This window comes from Macrobrachium nipponense, chromosome 11 (assembly GCF_015104395.2).
Source record: "Macrobrachium nipponense isolate FS-2020 chromosome 11, ASM1510439v2, whole genome shotgun sequence".
In the NCBI taxonomy this organism is placed as follows: Eukaryota; Metazoa; Arthropoda; class Malacostraca; order Decapoda; family Palaemonidae; genus Macrobrachium; species Macrobrachium nipponense.
This window is the reverse complement of record NC_061087.1, coordinates 88,767,554-88,790,053: the sequence shown is the minus strand read 5'-3', so window position 1 is coordinate 88,790,053 and position 22,500 is coordinate 88,767,554. Positions and strand designations below refer to the sequence as shown.

Here is a 22,500-nt window from a genome sequence, read left to right as displayed (position 1 = left end):
AAAGGGATTAACGAGAGAGAGAGAGGAGAGAGAGAGAGAGAGAGAGAGAGAAGAGAGAGAACTGTAACTTTTGTATACATTAAACGGTTGCAGTAACGCAGTTAGTAATAAGAGAGAGAGAGAGAGAGAGAGAGAGCTGTAACTTTTGCATACATTAAGCGGTTGTAGTAACGCAGTTGATAATAAGAGAGAGAGAGAGAGAGAGAGAGAGAGAGAGAGAGAGAGAGAGAGAGACGGCAACTTTTGCATACATTAAACGGTTGAGAGGATGTGAGAGTTGCTCTCCGGGCTCATCAATCCTTCCGGATATGGGGAGAAACACTTGCCCGGTCCCGCCGGCCGCCTCCTCCTCCTTCCTCCCCGTCATCATCATCAGCGACCGGTTCGACAGAAAGCATCTCTGGACCGCTACGCCTTATTTTTATTATTATTGACCTCCGTTGCACCATCAGTGTTATCAACGGATCTGGTGGGTTTGGGCTCAGCAGTCTCTCTCTCTCTCTCTCTCTCTCTCTCTCTCTCTCTCTCTCACAAGCAAATTAACATCTCCATTATCATTTTATTGTGCCCAACAGACTTCATTGATTTAACATTCTCTCTCTCTCTCTCTCTCTCTCTCTCTCTCTCTCTCTCTCTCTCTCTCTCTCTCTCTATTTTATTATTACCTCCGATGGCACATCTTTATAGTAATTGCTCTCTCTCTCTCTCTCTCTCTCTCTCTCTCTCTCTCTCTCTCTCTCTCTCTCTCATTACGAGATTTTTTATTATTATTTTCGTTGACACATCTTTCTTGTTAATATATCAGATCAGGTATATTTTTAGAATGGCGTTCGTAACAGACAGCAGTCATTTCCTTTTATGAAAAACTGAAGATATCATCCAAAGGATAAGAACAATATTAAGTTCGTCTCTTCTCTTATCATTATCACAATGGAGACTCAAAGTGGTGCCCGTTATCTTTAGTTTTCCAGATTACCAATAGAATGTTCTTTTAAGAGTCATTAGTGTATATCCTTCGATAGAGGACATTTTGGAGAAATCCACATTTTATTTACTTAAGAAGAATCATTCTGACGATTTTCTTTTCTGGAATATAAAAATACGACGATTATGACTTGAACAGCATCCCCGTAAGAATACAATATATCATCTCTTCGATAGAATCTGCATGGAAGAATCCTGTGCATCGTCGTTGCCTAGAATCCATGTGGTAAAATCCGATATGACTTTCCCATGAAATGGAAGAATCCACAGTGTTTCCCCTTCAATAGAATCGTCATGGAAAAATTGCCTGCGACTTCTCCTCATTAGAATCTTGAGATAGAATCCGTATGGGAAATCCTCTCTTGTTTCTCCTTGTATGGCTGATCACACTAACAAGTATAAATACCAGTAGGAAAGTATGAAGAATAATTTGCAGATTCATTGCATACTCCTTGACGTCTGCCAGGGGTCTACTCTTGGGGGGAAGGGATGTGAAGGAGGAGAGGCCCCGCTTGGACCAAGATAATTGCCTAAATTCAATAAATAACCTTCATTCAGATCTTCCCCTGCGAGATTAAAATCAGTCTAAATTCATTCCCGGTCCGTTTATGTAAAACGAATGCTAATTGCACTGCTGTCCTGTTTGCGTTTCGTTTTGTTGGTGATGGTCTTGTATGTAGAAAGAGTCTTTCTCTTTCTCTCTCTCTCTCATATATAATTATAATTATATATTGTATGTTAAAAACCTCGTTGATTCATTGTACCTTATCAGTATGTTGTAAATCGGCTAATCTCTCTCTCTCTCTCTCTCTCTCTCTCTCTCTCTCTCATATTTATGTTGTATGGTAAAAACATCGTTGATTCATTGTACCTTACCAGTATGTTATAACTTTGATAATTTCTCTCTCTCTCTCTCTCTCTCTCTCTCTCTCTCTCTCTCTCTGTCTGTCTGTCTGTCTGGTAGATGTTACATTGATAATACTCCCACGGCCTCCCCTTCTTCCGTTTCTAATTAATGTTTGAACCTCGACGAAGTTTCTCTCTCTCTCTCTCTCTCTCTCTTTGTATCAATATGCCTTGAGCCGGCTAACTTGACTATTTGTCCGTTTTATAAAATCGTTGGTAAATTCTTTTTCTTATATGAGAGAGAGAGAGAGAGAGAGAGAGAGAGAGAGAGAGAGAGAGAGAGAGAGAGAGAGAGAGAGAGAGAGGGCAGTGTCCCACAGTAAATGGTTGAATCCGTTTATCAACGCCTTCTCTCTCCCTAACATGCTGACATGTTGCAGCTGTTTGTAAATTAGCAAAGCTTATTTATTTTCTGTTTTCCTAATTAAGGATTATTATTATTATTATTATTAGTATTATTATTATTATTATTATTATTATTATTATTATTATTATTTAATCGAACATTTAGTTTTTTGTAATTTGTTTCAGTTTTCTAAAGTTACCTTAAACTTGGAAATGCCATAATTTCTCCAACAAAAACAGCGAAACAGAGTATATTATGGTAGAAATTATTAGTTATATAATATATTAACAATATGCAGTAGGTCTGGCATACATCGTTTTGTATACCAGCTGGCTGAATGTTTTTAATAGGTCTTAAATTTTTTATTATTTGATAGTGTTATAGATTTTATAAAATTGAAAGGCATTATGTGCATAAATGGGATAAATAAATTACTGCCAATGAGAAAGTCATTACGTGCGGATTGTAGAACTCTCTCTCTCTCTCTCTCTCTCTCTCTCTCTCTCTCTCTCTCTCTCTCTCTCTCTCTCGGAAATTCGCCACATATTTCGTTTCTTCTTGAGCAAACGTTTCTGTGAGAAGTTTGCTGGATTTCTTGTTTGAATTACGCTTCCTTGCAATTTTATATATATATATATATATATATATATATATATATATTATATATATATATATATATATAGAGAGAGAGAGAGAGAGAGAGAGAGAGAGAGAGAGAGAGAGAGAGAGAGAGAGTTCTATAATGCGTACATGCTGACTTCCTCATTGGCATGTAATCCCCTTTAGCGATAGATAAAGACGGTTTCTCTTTCGGCCGGGTTTAAGGAGCGCTTTAGATTAGCTTCTCCCCGGCATTCCTTGGACCTGTAGTGATCGGGATGTTCCCTATCCAACACCGGTATTCCTCTTTAATAGAAGCTTAGGTTGTCTGTAATCAGATACTGAAAGGTGTTTGTATTTTAAGGCGACAGGAAAAAAGTTAGGTTTCTAACGTGTTCATGTTATATTTGTAACGTAGAACGTTTTACATTCTCATCGTATAGGAAGAATGGTGCGCTGTTTCCTTATTACTGGTATTTTTGGTATTTAGATTCCACCTTTCCTTATCTTAAAAGATAAAGAAGAAAAAGTAAGAGGTATTCTCGTTCCTTCTCTCGGGTATTTTTAGCATAGAGATTTGTTTTATTCAGCTGTTTTTGGTATAAAAACAGTAATGGACGCTGCAGAAAGACACGATTGAGGATGGTTGCCCAATGGCATTTTAACATTCTTTTGAAGCATCCTGTTTGTTTGCTGGGATCTGTCTCTTTTGAGGCGATTGAAAGCCCATTCGGGCCGCCTTTTTATCTCTCGTTTGAGGACCGGCGATTGCTTAATACCTTTTGAACGGGAGAGACGAAGAGCCTGCCTTGACAGGATCGCCGACAAGGTGAATAAGAGATTGCCTTGCAAGATGGTTCCTCTCAATCAACGCCCATCAATGTTTTGATTGCTTTGCGGTCACCAGACGCTCTCTCCATTGACCAGTGATTCCTGCAACAAAAAGAGAAGGACATTTGCCTCCTCGGCCAGGAAGACGTAAGTGTCATCAGACTCGAGTTACGGCCACTTATATACTCGGCGAGATGTAAATGTCATCGGGTCTTGAGTTACCGCCGCTTAATAGACGTTGATTGCTTCTTGGATACTGCCTGGCATTTTCGGCCCCATCAGACCAGCAAGCAGCCTCCGCCTCCAGTGTCCGAGCTGACGACTTCTGAATGTCCTCCCCAGCTTTTCGTTTTCGTACCCCCGGGGTTCCGTTCGGGTTCCCGCGACCCAAATTCGTCCTCTGGTTAACCAATTACCGGAGCTTTTGTTACGCTCCGCGAGCGTCGTTTTAAGAGTAATTGGCAGGAGGGAATAGAAGGAGCTACGCAGCGCTGTTAATCTGGGCTTATCAGATGGCAAATGATGGCCAGCTTTTGAAAGGGTCTTTTTTTGGCCTCGGTTCGGGAGCTTTCATGTTTGCGCGAAAGGGTTTAGGCTTTTAATGCGTGCTTGCTTGCCTGCTTGCGTGTTCAGGGGAGGGTGATTTATTTTGAAGAGTTTATGCCTGGGCGATTCTTTAGGTGAGCTTTATTTTAATTTATTTTATTGATTCTTTTATTTCAAAATATGTTGTGTGTCTTATGTGGTGAATTTTAAATTCGTTGGGAAATTCACTGCTATACCATATTTGTTGTTGAAGTTACAATTTACTACTACGGGCTGCTCTAAAGCAAGAGCCCGCGCTGACATAAGGCCAAATTAATCTCAAACAACATAAAATTTACTTTTTTTCTGAATGTAAAAGAATTCTGAAAAAGTAAATTAACTTTTTTTTGCCATCATCAAGTAACTTTTAGAATGGTGGCGTCATAACATATTGCATTTTTGGTTTGGTTGTGATATTGTTATCCATCCTAAAGTTGTTGATAGGTTGTGGACCATTTTAATGTTTAGTTGTTGAGTCGTTGTTCACTACTATATGTTTTTTATGCGTTCATCGATCTTATTTTCAGGGCGAGTAAACGCCTTGAAATGCTCTCTCTCTCTCTCTCTCTCTCTCTCTCTCTCTCTCTCTCTCTCTCAAAGCGGAAGGCTCATGATCATATTCCTCTCTTTCGCTCTCCTTCTCATAGCAGAAGGCCTATGATCTTATCTCTCTCTCTCTCTTTATATATATATATATATATATATATATATATATATATATAAATGCGCGTGTGTGTGTATATATCTATATATATATATATATATATATATATCTATATATCATATATATATAATATTATATATATATATATATATATATTATTAAAACACTACTCATCTGAAATCTCGCAATACAGTCGCAAACAGGAGCGCAGATCAGAAAGGGGGGCGTTTCCATACGAGTCAGTTTAATGAGGCAGGCGGCTTAAGTGACGGCCGGAGGACTCTGCCGGGCAAACATCGGCGTAGCTTCGATGTTTGCGCAGTCAATCACTCGGGAGTGTGTTATGGCCCGTTCCATTTTATCGGCCGGAATATACGTATATATATATATATATATATATATATATATATATATATATATATATATATATATATAGATATATATATATGATATATATCGTGTTTGCTTGCCGTAGCGTTTCCGTTCGCTAATCGTTCCTGTGGTGATTTGCCGTAGTGCCAATGATGGTAGACGTATCTTTATTATTATTATTATTATTATTATTAGTAATGATATACTGCAGAGGCGAGTACTAAACATACACTACGGATATTATTATTATTGTTATTATTATTATTATTGTTGTTGTTGTTGTTGTTGTTGTTGTTGCTCATATACACTGCGGATATTATTATTATTATTATTATTTATTAATATTATTATTATTATGGTAATGATGGTGGATATATCTTTACTATTATTATTATTATTATTATTATTATTATTATTATTATTATTATTATTATTATTATTATCATCATCATCATCTTGACCAGCCTTATTGCATTTTCTGTCGTCTAAACTAATATTATTGTTATTAGTATAGAATTTTTTTATTATGATGCTGGTGTGATTACTCATGGTGGGACTGATTATGGAGATATTTTAATAATAATTACTTCTGATAGCATTTTATATTAGCCTATCTCTCTGTCGATGCCATATTTGGGTTGATGATTTTAACAATCAGTTGCTGCAACACCCTTCTAACCACCTTCTTCCATTTTCAATTATTGTTTTTAGAATCTACTATTTTATCCTAAGATTTTAATGATATCCTTTTACCAATTTTTCATTCCTTATTGCTCTCTCTCTCTCTCTCTCTCTCTCTCTCTCTCTCTCTCTCTCTCTCTCTCTCTCTCTCTCTCTCTCTCTCTCTCTCTCTCTCTCTCTCTCTCTCTCTCTCTCTCTAGTTGCGATTGGTAATGACAATGATAAGATTTAATTACCCTTTTCTAAGTACCATAAGAATCATAATTTTTACTTAATTTATTCATAGAATAACCGATGAAAATATTTGAGTAAAATTCTCGTCTCGGTATCTGTATTCGTTTAAATATGATTATGAAAATATTTATCTTTCTACCTACGTTTAGAATGGCCCACCCCAATTTTCATTTCGTGCTTATTTATTTGTTTACGAAGAATTCTAGTGTTTGCGTTTCGAGCCAAATTTATTCCATGGTGCAAAATATTAGTTTTCTTCCTGTCGTATGCAACACCACATGAGAGAGAGAGAGAGAGAGAGAGAGAGAGAGAGAGAGAGAGAGAGAGAGAGAGAGGTAGTTCAGTTTTTGAAGCACTGAGTGGGCAATAATTGTGTTTCGAGAGAAATACAGAGAATCATGATGTATACTTTTTTTTTTTTTTTTTTTTTTTTTTTTTTTTTTTTTTTTTTTTTTTGAGAGAGAGGAGAGAGATGAGAGAGAGAGAGAGAGGGAGAGAGAGAGGGGAGAGAGAGAGAGAGAGAGCCGCCGCATACGAGATATGATGAACAGGCCGGAAAGGTAGTCTTATTATGTAAAGTAGTATATATAACTTGTCTGTTGAAAAAGAAAAACAAAAACAAAAATAATAATGATACATGCTGTGTTTGTATATACTTTGTGTCTGAGTGAGAGAGTGAGAAAGAGAGAGAGACCAGTGTGTGTAATGTGTGAATGTTGTGTGCTTGTATGATAGTGAGAAAGAGTGAGAGAGACCTGAGGAAGTGGAGGGGGTTTTGGGTGGGTGGGGGAGTTGGGTAGGGGGAAGGAGAGTGCAGTCCGCATTTGGGAGCCTGATCATATCTGGATTTATAAACAGAGTAATAGGAATTGTTCTTGGGCTCTGCAAATACCGAGGCTTTGCTATATACACAGAGACCAGACGGCGCAAACAGGAAGGTTGTCGCAGGTGGAGTGGGGAGCGTTATAATTGGCTTATTTGTTTAAGGAACGGCGGATGCATGCAGGGGCGTGGGCGTGGGGGAGGGGGGTGGGCGGCGCCCCCGTGTATCCAGTCATTACAAGGAAACCGGAACAGTATCGAATGAAATAGGCGTTCCGGGTTGCGTTTTGAGTTTGTGGGGAAAGTAGGTCTGTGTGGAAATGAACTCGAAGTTAAACATGTAGCTTTAAATGGAAATTAACTTCATAAAACTGATTTAAAGTATGTCAAGTTTCGGTCCGGAGGAGAAGTATGTGGAAATTAGCGCAAGTGGATTATAAGTTAGAAATGTAAATTAACTTCAAAAAACTGATTGAAGTATGCCAAGTTTGAGTTCAGAGAAAAAGTAGATCAATATAATATCAAATAAATTAGGTGGCTTACAGTATGTCATGTTCAAAAAATAGGTTTATATAGAAATTAAATAGATAAAATAGATTAAAGTATGTGAAGTTTGAGTTCAGAAAATAAGTTTATATAGAAATTAGATAGATAAAATATATTAAAATATGTTAAGTTTAAGTTCAAAGAATAGGTTTATATAGAAAATAAATAAATAAAATAGATTTTAGGTGTGTTAAGTTTAAGTTCAGAAAATAGGTTTACGTGTATATAGAAATTAATAAGATAGATTAGTGTGCCTGTTTTGGTTTTAAAAAATTAGGTTTGTATAGAAATTAAATAAGTGAAATTGATTCAAGTATGTCACGTTTGACTTCAAAAAATCGGTATGTAGAAATTAAATAGAATTGGTTAAATTATGTTCAGTTTTGAGTTCAAAAAATAGGCTTGTGTAGAAATTGAATAGAATTGGTTAGATTAAGTCTGTTTTTACTTTAGAAAATAGGTTTATGTAGAAATTAAATAAATTGGTTAAATTATGTCGTGTTCAAGCTCAAAAATTGTTTTTCTTTTGAAAGTAAATTAATAAATTTGATGAAAATATGTCGTTTGAATTCAGAAAATAGGTTTATATATGAGTTTAAAAAATTAAATTGATTAAAGTATGTCGTGTTTAAGCTCAAAATTATTTTTATTTTGAAAATAAAGTAATAAATTTGATGAAAATATGTCATTTGAGGTCAGAAAAAAGTTTATACAGAAATTGAATTAATGAGATTAATTAAAGCATATTAATTCTAAATTCCTGGTCAGATTAAAAAAAATCAGGTAATTAGCAACGCAGAACGAAGTCAAATGTAAACAGTCCAAATTGATTTCGAGTTTCCCCGTAAATAAGGAAGGAAATGAATGTTGATGAGAGTAAATAATCCAAAATTTATCTTAGTCATTATTCCGTTATCTTTCGGAACCTCGCTTTGTTAATGAACTGGAATTTCGTGAAGCGCCTAATTTATATTTGATTCCCTAAAGTAAGTGTTTGGAATTCGACTTATGCCAACATTCTAATTTTTTATTTGTTAGATAATTATTTTCTTCTTTATTAACTTCTTACACTTTTTTTTAAATATCACTAAATATCACTTAAGTGATTATATATTTATAATATAATATATATATTATATATTTATAAATCCATATATATATATATAATATATATATTATATATTGATATATATATATATATATATATATATATATATATAATGTTTTTTTGCGATATTATATATATATATATCTATATATATATATATATATATTAATATATATATATAATTATATATATATTATATATATATTATATATATATATATTATATAATATAGTATATATATATATATATATCTATATATATATATATATATATCGTATATATATATATATAAAGGTTTTTTTGCCACGAAGGAAAAAAATGAAAAAGCGAGTTTAGCCGAGTACTTTCGGTTCTATTCGTACCCTTTACTGAGGCAAGGGTCCGAATAAGACCGAAAGTACTCGTCTAACTCGCTTTTTCATTTTTTTCCTTCGTGGCAAAAAACCTTTATTTATACATAGCATCACGTTTTATATACTTCGTTTATCAAAGTTATTCATATATATATATATCTAATATATATATATATATATATATATATATATATATACATTGTTTGTCTATATTATATACATATTTATAATGTGTGTGCATATATTACATATATATATATATATATATATATATATATATATATATATATATATATATATTTATGATATGGGAAGCGTTGCTATCAACCAACATACAACAAGGAGCTGAAGGAGACGTCATGTACTAGTAATTGTCCATTTATTAAACATGCTGACGTTTCGAGGACACAGCCTCATTTTCAAAGGTGAAAAACGTAATTAAAATATATAAAAATATTACAAAGACTTAAGAATTAAGAAATTTACAATTAAAAAAATATTTACACTTTAAACAAAAATTAAAAAATTAAAAAAAAACTAAAATGCAACAGACAGAATGAAAGAAATAGACCGCTACCTTTCTGGACGGAAACCAAGGACCTAATGACATAAAAAACAGAGACAGGTGCACACTCAAGACAGGTACAGTGTTGTGGAGGTAGTTTGATTGTTTAAAGAAGGAACAAGCTTCTTAATATATAACGATTCGGTTATTGCTAATTGATGAGGTGAGGTGGCTCTGGAGAGAATTTTAAAATGTTTATATTCAATATGTTGTTTACATTTTCCGGCATGATCACGTACATTAGAAAATTCAGGATTAGTTAATTTATTGCCTGTTCTGTAACTAACTCCCCGATGACAATCAATTCTGACTTTTAGTAGGCGACGAGAAGCCCCCACATATTTCCCCACCTTACATTTGGGGCAAGTATATAAATAAACGACATTGGAAGTCATCAAGGAGCTTAGTTTGTCTTTATGTTTGAAAAGAGAAGCAATAGTTAACGGGTTCTGTGGTATAACTCTACTGTTAACTGCCGGGAGGTGTCGGTGAATAAGGTCATTTAACTGAACATAAAAGGACTTATCATGAATAAAAGGAATACTGAAGTAAAATGCCTACTTGGGTACAATAGGAATATTAAAAACAGGAACAAACTTACGATTAAGAAAATTATACAATTGTTTAAAAAAAGCTTGGATGGGTAGCAATTTTCTAAAAAATACTTTTGGAGAAATGAGATTTCTTGGTGGAAACCAGACCAAGTGGAAGATAAAGTATAGGCCCTGTGGAAGAGAGTACTTAAGGAGTTTAGTTTGAAATTAAAATGACAATAAAAATTTGTACCTAAGCCAGTAAATGTTTGTTTTCTAAAAATAGAAGTACAGAAGCCCTGCTCGTTACGGGACACAAGTATATCCAAAAATGCAAGTTTATTATTTTCTTCGTAATCGATCGTGAACTTAATGTTGGGATGGGCTACATTGGCGTATTCAAGAAACTGATTGGCTTGTTCTATATTTCTAAAAAGTAAGAAGGTGTCGTCTACGTATCGTTTGTAAAATATATATATATATATATATATATATATATATATATATATATATATATATATATATATATAGAGAGAGAGACGAGAGAGAGAGAGAAGAGAGTAGAGAGAGAGAGAAGAGAGGGAAGAAGAGAGGAGAGAGAGGAGAGAGAGAGAAGTGGCCGTTTGTATTTCCAACGTGTAAGCCCAGTAGCCTCGACAAGCGCTAGCTGTAAATACTCCGATACCCACAAATAAATTGGCAAATAAAAGTGAGAAAACAACAACAGAATTAAAGACAGGTGGTTTTTTTGTTTTTGTTTTTTCCGTTACACTTCCGGCCATGTAGGTCTGGCTGCAAGTGATAACGGCCGACCATTTTATATGGACCTGAGCTATGTGTCCCTCGGGTTAACGAATTGGCCGAAGGGAGAATTTAATGGTTTCATTTACACAATTGAATTTCCCCTCGTCCGACCGACTGGGCAGTAGTAGGGCCTTGCCTGCGCCGCGCGCGAGCACACACACACACACACAAGGGCGAGTGTGCGTTTATACGCCTAGCAACATTTTCTTTCCCTAAATCTTATATCCTATCTAGCTTTTCTTTCCCTTACATATATTGGCAGAGGCTCTCTACTTTCTTTTCGCTCTTCACTTTCCATTCAGACGCTCCGCTTTCCCTTATCTCTCTGCCATACACCTGTGACGCAAGTATACAAAACATACAAGCATTCCCATGCACGCACTACCCTAAATAATTATTTGAGATTTCAGTTCCAGAGGTGCTTTAATTCCTCACAGAGTTGAATTGTGGAACAGCCTCTCAGAGGAAGTCGTGCAATTGAAACTTCAGTTCAAACGAAGTTGCAATACGTTACTACCCTATTACTACTCTCCTTGAATTTTAATACATTTTTATCTATTTTTTCTCTTTTTCTTTTTTTAATAAGTGGGGTCTTCTTTCTGTATTTCCCTTTACCTCGTCCTACTTTACTTCTTCGTAATGCACACCATATTCTTTGAAAGTTTGAATTTCAAGTCAGTGACCCCTGTGGGCTTGTTCCTTACGAATGATTTCATCTACTTGATAATGATGATAATAATAATAATAATAATAATAATAATAATAATAATAATAATAATAATAATAATAATAATAATAATAATTTTCATGGACGACATCAGGCTGTATGGTAAGAGCATCAAGGAAATATATACCCTAATATCAGACTGTAAGGATTGTATCTGGGACATCAGGGTGGAGTTTGGAATAGAAAAATGTGCCTTAGTCAACATACAAAAGAGCAAAGTAAAAAGGACTGAAGGGATAGAGCTTCCAGATGGGAACAACATCAAACACATAGATGAGACGGGATACAAATACCTGGGAATAATGAAAGGAGATGATATAAAACACCAAGAGTTGAAGGACACGATCAGGAAAGAATATATGCAGAGACTCAAGGCGATACTCAAGTCAAAAGTTAACTCTGCAAATATGATAAAAGCCATAAACACATGAGCAGTGCCAGTAATCAGATACAGCGCAGGAATAGTGGAATGGACGAAGGCAGAACTTCGCAACATAAACCAGAAAACGAGGAAACATATGACAATACAGAAAGCATTACACCCAAGAGCAAATACGGACAGACTATACATAACACGAAAGGAAGGAGGGAGGGAACTAGTAAGCATAGAGGACTGCGTCAACATCGAGAACAGAGCACTGGGGCAATATCTGAAAACCAGTGAAGACGAGTTGCTGAAGAGTGCATGGGAAGGACTGATAAAAGTAGACGAAGACCCATAAATATACAGAGACAGGAGAATGACAAACAGAACAGAGGAATGACACAACAAACCAATGCATGGACAATGCATGAACAGACTAAAGGACTAGCGAGCGATGACGCATGTTCAATGGCTACTAAGGGGAGAGCTCAAGAAGGAAACTGAAGGAATGATAACAGCGGCACAAGATAAGGCCCTAAGAACCAGATATGTTCAAAGAACGATAGATGGAAATAACATCTCTCCAATATGTAGGAAGTGTAATACGAAAAAGGAAACCATAAACCACATAGCAAGCGAATGTCCGGCACTTGCACAGAACCAGTACAAAAAGAGGCATGATTCACTGGCAAAAGCCCTCCACTGGAGCCTGTGCAAGAAACACCAGATACCTTGCAGTAATAAGTGGTACGAGCACCAACCTGAAAGCGTGATAGAAAACGATCAGGCAAAGATCCTCTGGGACTATGGTATCAGAACAGATAGGTTGATACGTGCAAATAGACCAGAGGTGACGTTGATTGACAAAATCAAGAAGAAAGTATCACTCATTGATGTCGCAGCACCATGGGACACCAGAGTTGAAGAGAAAGAAAGGGATAAAATGGATAAGTATCAAGACCTGAAAATAGAAATAAGAAGGATATGGGATATGCCAGTGGAAATTGTACCTATAATCATAGGAACACTAGGCACGATCCCAAGATCCCTGAAAAGGAATCTGGAAAAACTAGAGGCTGAAGTAGCTCCAGGACTCATGCAGAAGAGTGTGATCCTAGAAACGTCACACATAGTAAGAAAAGTGATGGACTCCTAAGGAGGCAGGATGCAACCCGGAACCCCACACTATAAATACTACCCAGTCGAATTGGAGGATTGTAATAGACCAGAAAAAAAAGAATAATAATAATAATAATAATAATAATAATAATAATAATAATAATAATAATAATAATAAGGAATTTATGGAAGGGGGTGGGCCAAGCACAAGAACAACATCAACAAAATGGAGGCCATAATTCTGTATTTTTTCTGATATTTAAATAAAAAGGTTGAAACCTAAACTGATCTATTTTGAATGAAAGCTGTAGATGAAATGTAAAAGCTTCATTTAATGAGGATACTTCAGCAAGCTTAGATTATTTAATGACCTCGACCATTTGTAATATTACTGAGTACCGACTGAAAATATACCATGAATTGCATACACCATGCAGAGCGCATAGTTTATAAAGAATGAATATAACATTTTTATATCATTACATGTTGTACGAGTGAACCAGGCTCTGAAGGTCGTGAATTTATGAACGTAAATTTAAGCTTTGTTTGAACATTTTAAAATAACAAATGCTGCTCCACTGCAATGTTAATTAGTTGCTCAGCATCGAGAAAGAAAAAAAATAAATTCCAAATAAAATAACGCAGGTATTATTCCCAACGGAAAATGAAAGCCCGTAGTCTCTGTGCAATATAAGGACATTATGCTAGAGCACTTGCCTTCACGAATAATGCTAGAGAGAGAGAGAGAGAGAGAGAGAGAGAGAGAGAGAGAGAGAGAGAGAGACGGGTCATTAAAGGGGGTTTGGGGGAAATGATTGATTGCAGTTTAACTAATGGCGTTCCCTTCGCTCTAATATTACGGTATTATAGTCGATCGGAAACTCGAGTCTTCTGTACCCTTAAATATTCTCCGTTAACGCTGCTCAGAAGCGAAGAAAAGACTTTAGTTATTTTTTTAATAAATGAAGGAATAATAATTCTCTCTCTCTCTCTCTCTCTCTCTCTCTCTCTCTCTCTCTCTCTCTCTCTCTCTCTCTCACTTCAACATCAACAAAGCTTATTGGCGAAAAAATTTGATGAATGTCCGTATTTGAATATGCATATAAATACTCCAGACATTTATATGTAATTAATTCATTCACTGAACCGTACCGTAAAACAACATTAATAAGTTATTTCTTTTAATAAAAGATGAAAATTTAGGTACCACAGTTTATCATATCGAGAGATGGGGGCTTATGCATACTTATGCAATATTCAAATTATTTAGAAGGTCATCATGATCAGGTAGGCTACGTTTGTGGAAAGCTTGACTTAATGTTACGAGAGAGAGAGAGAGAGAGAGAGAGAGAGAGAGAGAGAGAGAGAGAGAGACTCAGCACAAGAAATCCCTTAAACTATAGTAAATCTTCAGAGCACATTTTTATCCTTAACGAGTGTTGTAACAAACCACAAACAGATGGTAGGTCGGTTTGGAAATACCGCGCTGCACAAACACATTCACTGTATACATACATACATGAAAAAATTATGCATTGGAGCACACATCGAGCTACAACAAAGTGTTGTATTATGTATGATGTAATTGCATTTTGTACAGCAGTGTATAGGGAAGAAAGGACAGTAATGTAGTATGCATGTGATGTGTGTTTGTGTGTGTGTATGTGTGTGTGTGTGTGTGTAAAAAAAATTGCTTGATGGAGTACAGCAATATTGATTGTTTTTTTTCGTTTCATTTTGAATCAAAGCTTTTCAGTAAAGAGCTTCTAAATCAAATCGAGTCCATAGCAATCAGACATAGTGTTTGTGTATGGTTTTCACCTGCTTCTGTTTAAAACGAAAACTTTCTCTAAGTCTAAACAATAAATAAATTTAATCCAGGCCAGAGCCAACAGAGGTGGTGGTGCGTGCGTGCGTTTGTTTGTGTATCTGAAAGTAAGTGTCTCGGTGTGCGCATGCGCAGGTGTCAGGACCGTCTTCATCAGTATTCTAATGTTCTCTTTGGGAGAGAGGAAACAAACCTTTGTACGTAAATGAAGGTTTAAAGGGTTCTATGTTTGCGCCGAGCGAAGGGGATGTGCTGACACTCCGTCTTCATTAGTTTCCTTCAGTTTGGTTTTCTTCTTGCGAGGAAAAAACATTCCTCTCTCTCTCTCTCTCTCTTCTCTCTCTCTCTCTCTCTCTCTCAGTCTTAGACAATTTTACTCTCTGTTATATTTTATGCCGTTTAATTAAGCACTGTTACGTAACGGCGCGTAGTCCTATTTTTGTTGCTCATGAACTTTTAACTATGACTTCATAGAAAGGAAAGTTTGTGCTACAAAACATTAAGGAGACATTTTTGCTCTCTCTGTAGTTCGTGTGCTCGTAATCAGTTTCCTTTAATCCAAAATCATTCTGGGGTGTTTCGTATAGCTTATGGTTGTTTCTTTTGCATATTTATTCCAAAGAATATTGTTATTTTCATTTTTTAGAAATATTCACACGACAACCCCCCCCCCCCCCCCTTCCCCCACACACGTTTCTACGTTCTAGCTATAACTGATAACTCCTTATTCGTGTCTAATGTTTGGGTTAGTTATTGAATTTCAAAACTGAAACCACTCGTCTGTAATTACATGGTGTCTTGACTTTCTTCATCATAGTCAGTCATTATTCTTCGCTTGGATAACAAAATCAAGATTAATAAAATGGTTATATATTTTTTCCTATTCTGTTTGAGGTAAGTATACTACCAGCGCTTTTTAGTGTCCTTTTGGTATTTCATGATAATGCCATGCATTAATTTTTTTTTCAGAATGTACATAAATTGAGTGTCAGAGTACTCTGAAATATCTTAAGCCTGTACTTTGTATCCACACTAATGAACTTGTATTTCCTTCGCAGGAGACATCTACACATCTGCATGGCTAGATCGGGAGACCGTCGCACGCTATTGGTTGTGCGTTCGGGCACAAGACTCGGGTACTGTGCCCAAACATGCCACTCTGCACGTAAGTAAAGAAAAAAAAAATTTTTCATTTATGGCTACTATGGTGTTCATACCAGAAATGCATTTATATACCTAAACACTGCCCGCCTAGACGTCAAGTATTTGGAAGAAGTGTGCATTACCGAAAATTAGATTGCATTTGTGTACTAGATGGTTAAGTTACGAATTAGCTTATAAATTTATACAGCCCGCTAACATACGTTGTTCGAAAGTAGTGTACAGTACAGAAAACATTGCTCGAAAGCAGTGTACAGTACAGAAAATTTGATGACCTTTGTGTGCTGAAAGATAAGTTATTAGTTAACATATGAATGGCTGGCTGGATGTATTTTCTTATCCCTTTTATCATGATACTAATAAAATATGGAAACCAAGTAATCTACACGTCCTTGTATAAGTAACTTAATAACAACGGTTCCCATATGTACCTTGTGAAATGTAGCCAGTAGATTCTAAATATGTTCTCTTAAATGTTTGTGAAGTATTGATTAACTACAAATGGTGTGATGACTAGTGAATTTCCTTTAAAACTCTCGTGCGTAAATTCACTTTATTGTCTCGTAGGTAAAACCCTCTATAAACACCCAGGAGTTGAGTGAGTATCGAGCGGAACCTTGCTGGGCATTTAAAAGAATTTCAGTGTGCACTCCAATAAATGTTATTGAAGGACGCATTAGCACAGTGGGGCCCCATAGTGGCATTTTGTATCCATAGTGGCCCTCTGTATTTATAGTGGCCCTTTGTACGAGTTGATGCGGGCTTATCTATGAACCTCCAGTGGAGTTAGTAAGAAAAGGGATCGGGTTATTAGACAATTTGTTTGTCGATTGGATTATTACGTTTATATTCGACGAGAGTAACGTTGGTATGCATGTATGAGTATATGGGTTATGGTGACAATCAAACAACGTTGGTATGCATATGTGTTACGGTGACAATCAACGTTGGTATGCATGTATATGGGTTATGGGTGACAAACATGCCCCCTGGACAGAGGGAGGGATAGACGAATGGGAGAGATAGATAAATGCCCTCATTTACCCTCATTTGAACCCGATCTTGCCCCCCAGCGCCTGTGCAAGGAAACACCCCCCAACCCCCACCCACCCCCGGTTCCCTCACTTGCCATGGAGGATTCCATTAATTCCGATTCACGCATTATCAGTTGTCTGAGGGCTCCCGAATTTCTGACGATTAGCTGTTAGGGAGAGGAGAATGCCTCGTTTGAACCCAGTTGATGAGCTGCTCCTTAGACGCTGCCACAATCTTCTGTTAAAGCGATGGAGAGAGAGAGAGAGAGAGAGAGAGAGAGAGAGAGAGAGAGAGAGAGAGTGAGTCTCATAGACTACGTAGATCTAGAATAGCCCTTTTCAGTACGTGGCAGTTTTTATCGAATATAACCTCATTTTTAACAATCAATTTTAACTTGACTTGCTGATTGTTTAACGCTTGGCATTTATTTGAAAATCCCTTTAGATAATCCGTTCTGATATTTATTTATTTATTTATTTATTTTTGCCTTTCTTAGCTTAATTTGCCATATTTGATTATACTGATTTACGTAGTAATTTACTGCGTACTTGATTGATATCTTCAATTCATATTGGGGGAGGTAAGAGTCACCGCCCCTGTGCGATGTATAAGTACAGTAACTGAAGTACACGGGTTCATAGAAGAAGAAGAAGACGAAAAAGAAAAAGAAGAATAGGAGGAGGAGGAGAATGAGGAGGAAGAAGAAGAGAAAGAAGAAGAGGAAGAGAAAGAGAAGGACGAGGAGGATGAGGAGGTAGAGGAAGAAGAGGAAGAGGAGGAAGAAGAAGAGAAGAAAGAAGAGGAGGAGGAGGAAAAAGAAGAGGAGTATGATAAGAAGGAGGAAAAAGAGAAGAAAGAAGAGGAGGAGGAAGAAGAAGAGAAGAAGGAAAAGGACTAGGAGGAAAAAGAAGAAGAGAAAGAAGAGTAGGGGATAAGGAGGAGGAAGAGGAGTAGGAGTAGGAGGAGGAAGAAGGGAGGGGAGGCATAATCATCCAGAGTTTGAGACCGTAAGTGAGGAACGCTCGGAATACGAGGCGCATTCAACCCTCCAAAAATCATCTCGATTTAGATTTGCCTGCGAGCCTGAAGATGCTTCGCTGATGAGGTTCCTTGTCAGACGGGGCTTAATTACTGAGTTATTCTCCGCAAGAAGAAATTTCAAGGATTTTTTAAATATTTTTTTATTTACTTACGATGAAAAACTTCTTGTTGCACACACAAGACATTTTGGGAAGTACCGAGCATTTTTTTCATGCTGTTTATTTTATTTTTTTTTATTTTTTTATTTTTTTTTTTTTTTTTTACAGGAATAAGATTTTTGTAAGGAACTTTTTTTCCATGTTTTTTGTCCAGGAATAAGATTTTTGTAAAGTATTTTTTTCATGTTTATTTATTTATTTTTATTTGTAATTTTTTTTCCCGGGAATAAGGTTTTCGTAAGGAACTTTTTTTCATGCTGATTATTTTTTTTCCTGGCAATAAGAATTTTGTAAGAAACGAATCTTTTTCGGAAGTAGTTTTATCATGTTGAATGGATTGTATTTCAGTGGTTTATCATCTTTTTCGGAGGTAGCGGTTTATCATTTTTACTTTCTGTATTTTATTTTTCTTACAGAAACATTTTTATAGAACACACACCTCTTTCGGGTATTAATGCATTTTTTTTTTATTCGTGACATTGTCCCCCCGCCCCCCCCGCCACCCGGATAAAAATTCAGGGAGCGCATAAACTTTTTTTTTTTAGTTATTATACATCAGTTTCCTTTTTCATAGCTTTCATGATTATTTTCACAAATTTGTGTGTGGCACAAAAATGGTTGTAGGAATAATTTAGTAATCATTGCGTTTTATCGAATGAAAATTTTAAGCATTATACACACACACACACACACACACACATATATATATATATATATATATATATATATATATATTATATATATATATAATATATATATATATATACATACACGTTCGAGATCAAAATTTCGCTCATTTTGTGAACTACAAAAATTTACCGTATAAAAAAGTATGAACGCACAGACCAATATGTCTTTTTTAAATACGTGTAATACAAATAACACGAACGCAGACAGTACAAAAAAAAAAAAAAAAGTTTCGGGTATAATACTACTAAGATTTTCATAGTACACTCTGTGTGTGTATGTGTGTGTGTGCGTGAACGGTTTAAAGATCGAGTGTCAATCTTCGTATTATGTATTCACGCCTGCTTTTGTGTTATAATACCGAATTATATGAATTTTTAATGTACTGGTCCGCGTTAGTATTCTTCTCGAGCGATCCATTTTTGTAGTTCACAAAGCTTTTTGCACGCAATTTTTATCGTTAATTCTTTGCAGTTTTTATCTTATTTCTTTGTGATTTTAATATTTTTTCTTTTATATTTTTTCTTTTTTCTTTGCAGTTTTATCTTTACTTCTTTAGAAATTTTATCTTCTTCCCTTGCAATTTTGTATATATATTTTGCAGTTTTTATCGTTACTTCTTTGCTATTTTTGTCAACAGAAATTTGTATCTTTAACGCATTGCAATCTTTATCTTAATTCTTTGCAGTTTTTATCTATATTTCTTTTTAATTTTTGTCTTTAATTCTTTTCAGTTTTTATTTTTAATTCTTTTCAACGATTATTTCTAATTCTTTGCTATTTTTATAATTAAATTCTCTGTAATTTTCATCATTAATTCTTTTCAATTTTTAATGTTAAATTTTCTGCAGTTTTCATCATTCAAATCCTTTCAATTTTTAGTGTTCAGTCCTCTGCAATTTTCGTCATTATTTCTTCGCAGATTTTTTTTTGTTAATTCCCAGCATAAGTGTTTGTCTCTCAAGCCTTCGTCTGTTTGACCCCATTAAACAGCGCCGTGTCTCTGCTGAATGGGACCTTCATAGTGTCGCCTATTTTATAAAAGCTGCAAATGTCAACAGAAGGTTCGCCTCTCTCTCTCTCTCCTCTCTCTCTCTCTCTCTCTCTCTCTCTCTCTCTCAGAGGATGATCATATTCGTTTTCATATTTAAAGAGCTTGAATTAGCTAATGAATATATGTTAATGTAGTCGTAGTATATATTTGTAAAGTCTCTCTCTCTCTCTCTCTCTCTCTCTCTCTCTCTCTCTCTCTCTCTCTCTCTCTCTCTCCATTTTTCTTCTTAATATGTGTATGCGCACACCCTGTCTTTATATAGACAAGGGTTTTATTTCGCTTGTATACACCTAAGCTACTCGTAGCTTTTCATTGTGAATTATGTAAATGAAATTATTTCTCTCTCTCTCTCTCTCTCTCTCTCTCTCTCTCTCTCTCTCTCTCTCTCTCTCTCTCTCTCTCTCTCTCTCTCTCTCTCTCTGCAAAAGGCTGAAAATTTGTGAATCGCCTGATGGTTGCACACCTTATTCATCTCCTTTTCTCTTCGTATCTAAATGAGGATTTAATTACATAGTTTAAATCGACAAGTCGTAGCATATGTGGGGAAAGATGACTATTTATCTAAACTCTAAACAGAACATCTTATCTGATGCCAAGATTGGGATTTATATCTTAGCTGTTTTCTTCCACATTTATTAGAATCTATTTTCCTTTCTCTCTCGCCCAAGCACCACCTCCCCCCTTTTTTTCTATCTGTTAAATGTGTGATAGATAAGGGACTTGTCCGTACCATGGTCTGTACCTTGACGAATAGATGTTCCTCATAAAATTACTTTATTCTTGTATGCCATAATCTGCAGTAATAACTTGCAGAGTTCACACAGAGGGACAGAAATGTTACGAAAAAGCAAACGACCCGAATTGTTTCTGCATTCAGTCACGCACGGATAAAATGCATCTCGCTCTTTTTTTTATTAATGTCATGTAATTGCCGCGCAATTATCCACAATTGTTGCAACAGTTTAACCAGTAAATGCTGGCAGGCTTCATTCTTCAGATGTGAAGGAGATAAACTTTTCAGCTCACTGTTTGCCGACGCTCAGGCGAGAGTTCTCGACTTCGGTTTTTCTTCTCCACTCGTAAGTTTGTTGTGGCCTTTTTCTTCGTTTTGTATATAAAAAAAAGAAACTTGTTGGAGTGTCAGGCAGGCAGGCAGCCTCTTAACGTATAGCTGCTACTCGTGGATGCATTTTTGTTGTTTTTGACTACACCCTCGATGGTCTTTGTATGCGATGAGATCTCAGATTTTAATTGTGAATGAAATCATGAAATCAGATGTGGTCGGTGATGTTGAGTTTCAAAAGGTTTTCTTGATGCTGGGGTGAAGAGAGTGCATGCAGTTTTGTCTCTCTCTCTCTCTCTCTCTCTCTCTCTCTCTCTCTCTCTCTCTCTCTCTCTGGTGAAGGGGTTTGCGAATGTAATGTTGGTGATTGGTTTTGTAATTAGGTATTTCAATTCACTATTATTGCTCTCTCTCTCTCTCTCTCTCTCTCTCTCTCTCTCTCTCTCTCTCTCTCTCTCTCTCTCTCTCCCTGTTTAAAGGAATTGGGCTCGTGATTATGATGCTGGTTAATGGTTTATTATTACCTATCTTACATTGTCTGTAATATTATAGTAGTACACCTCTCTCTCTCTCTCTCTCTCTCTCTCTCTCTCTCTCTCTCTCTCTCTCTCTCTCTCTCTCTCTCCTAGAGATTAGTGAGCGCCCGATGTCTCCTCCTCTGATGAACCAATAAGTCTTTGAGACATCCTAATCCTTGTAACTCTCTTTGGTGAAGGGGTTTGTGATTGTAATGTTGGTGAATGGTTTTGTAATTAGACATTTCAAGTCACTATTATTACTCTCTCTCTCTCTCTCTCTCTCTCTCTCTCTCTCTCTCTCTCTCTCTCTCTCTCTCTCTCCCCCCGAGATTACATTGCACATCTACCTTACTTTGACACCTGGTTCCCATTCGATTAACCGTAATGATCCTGGTCAAAGAACGTGAATGGATGAAAAAAAAAGAAAAAGAAAAAAAAAAAAAAAAAAAAGAGGCATTTGTTCGCCTTTGGTACTCCTGTTTTTTTTTATATATATATTGGTTTTTGGTCTCCTGTTTTCCCACCCAGAGCTAAATAAACCTGTTTCCTGCGGTAAATTATTCCATCGGAGTGCCACCTAAACGCGAAACGATGCATTTAAAAAAAAAAAAAAACACGGTGCGTTTACCCCTTTTCTTTTGGTTGTTTATTTTGGGCGTCTTTTCTCCTTTTAAGCCCTGATGTCTAGTCTAGTGATTTAATTTTAATCTGATGTGTGAACAGAACAGCTATCGTATTGTTAATGAAAAGTTAAGTGCACTTTCCTTAGAGTGTTTTCCTACTCCCTGGGGGTGAGTTATGATTCGACATT

At 36.0% G+C, this 22,500-nt stretch overlaps 1 protein-coding gene across 8 annotated transcripts in view; it reads left to right on the top strand.

The window, feature by feature from the left end:
* LOC135207178 (fat-like cadherin-related tumor suppressor homolog) overlaps window positions 1-22,500 on the top strand; it is a 304,650-nt gene that overhangs the window by 147,848 nt on the left and 134,302 nt on the right. For all 8 annotated transcript variants that reach the window (XR_010312927.1, XM_064238764.1, XM_064238782.1 and 5 more), the window contains exon 4: window positions 16,031-16,137. Coding sequence is in view for 7 of the 8 variants with exons in the window: in XM_064238764.1 (XP_064094834.1) it covers window positions 16,031-16,137 (107 nt within the window). In the remaining variant the exon portion in view is untranslated. The remainder of the gene's footprint in view (window positions 1-16,030; window positions 16,138-22,500) is intronic.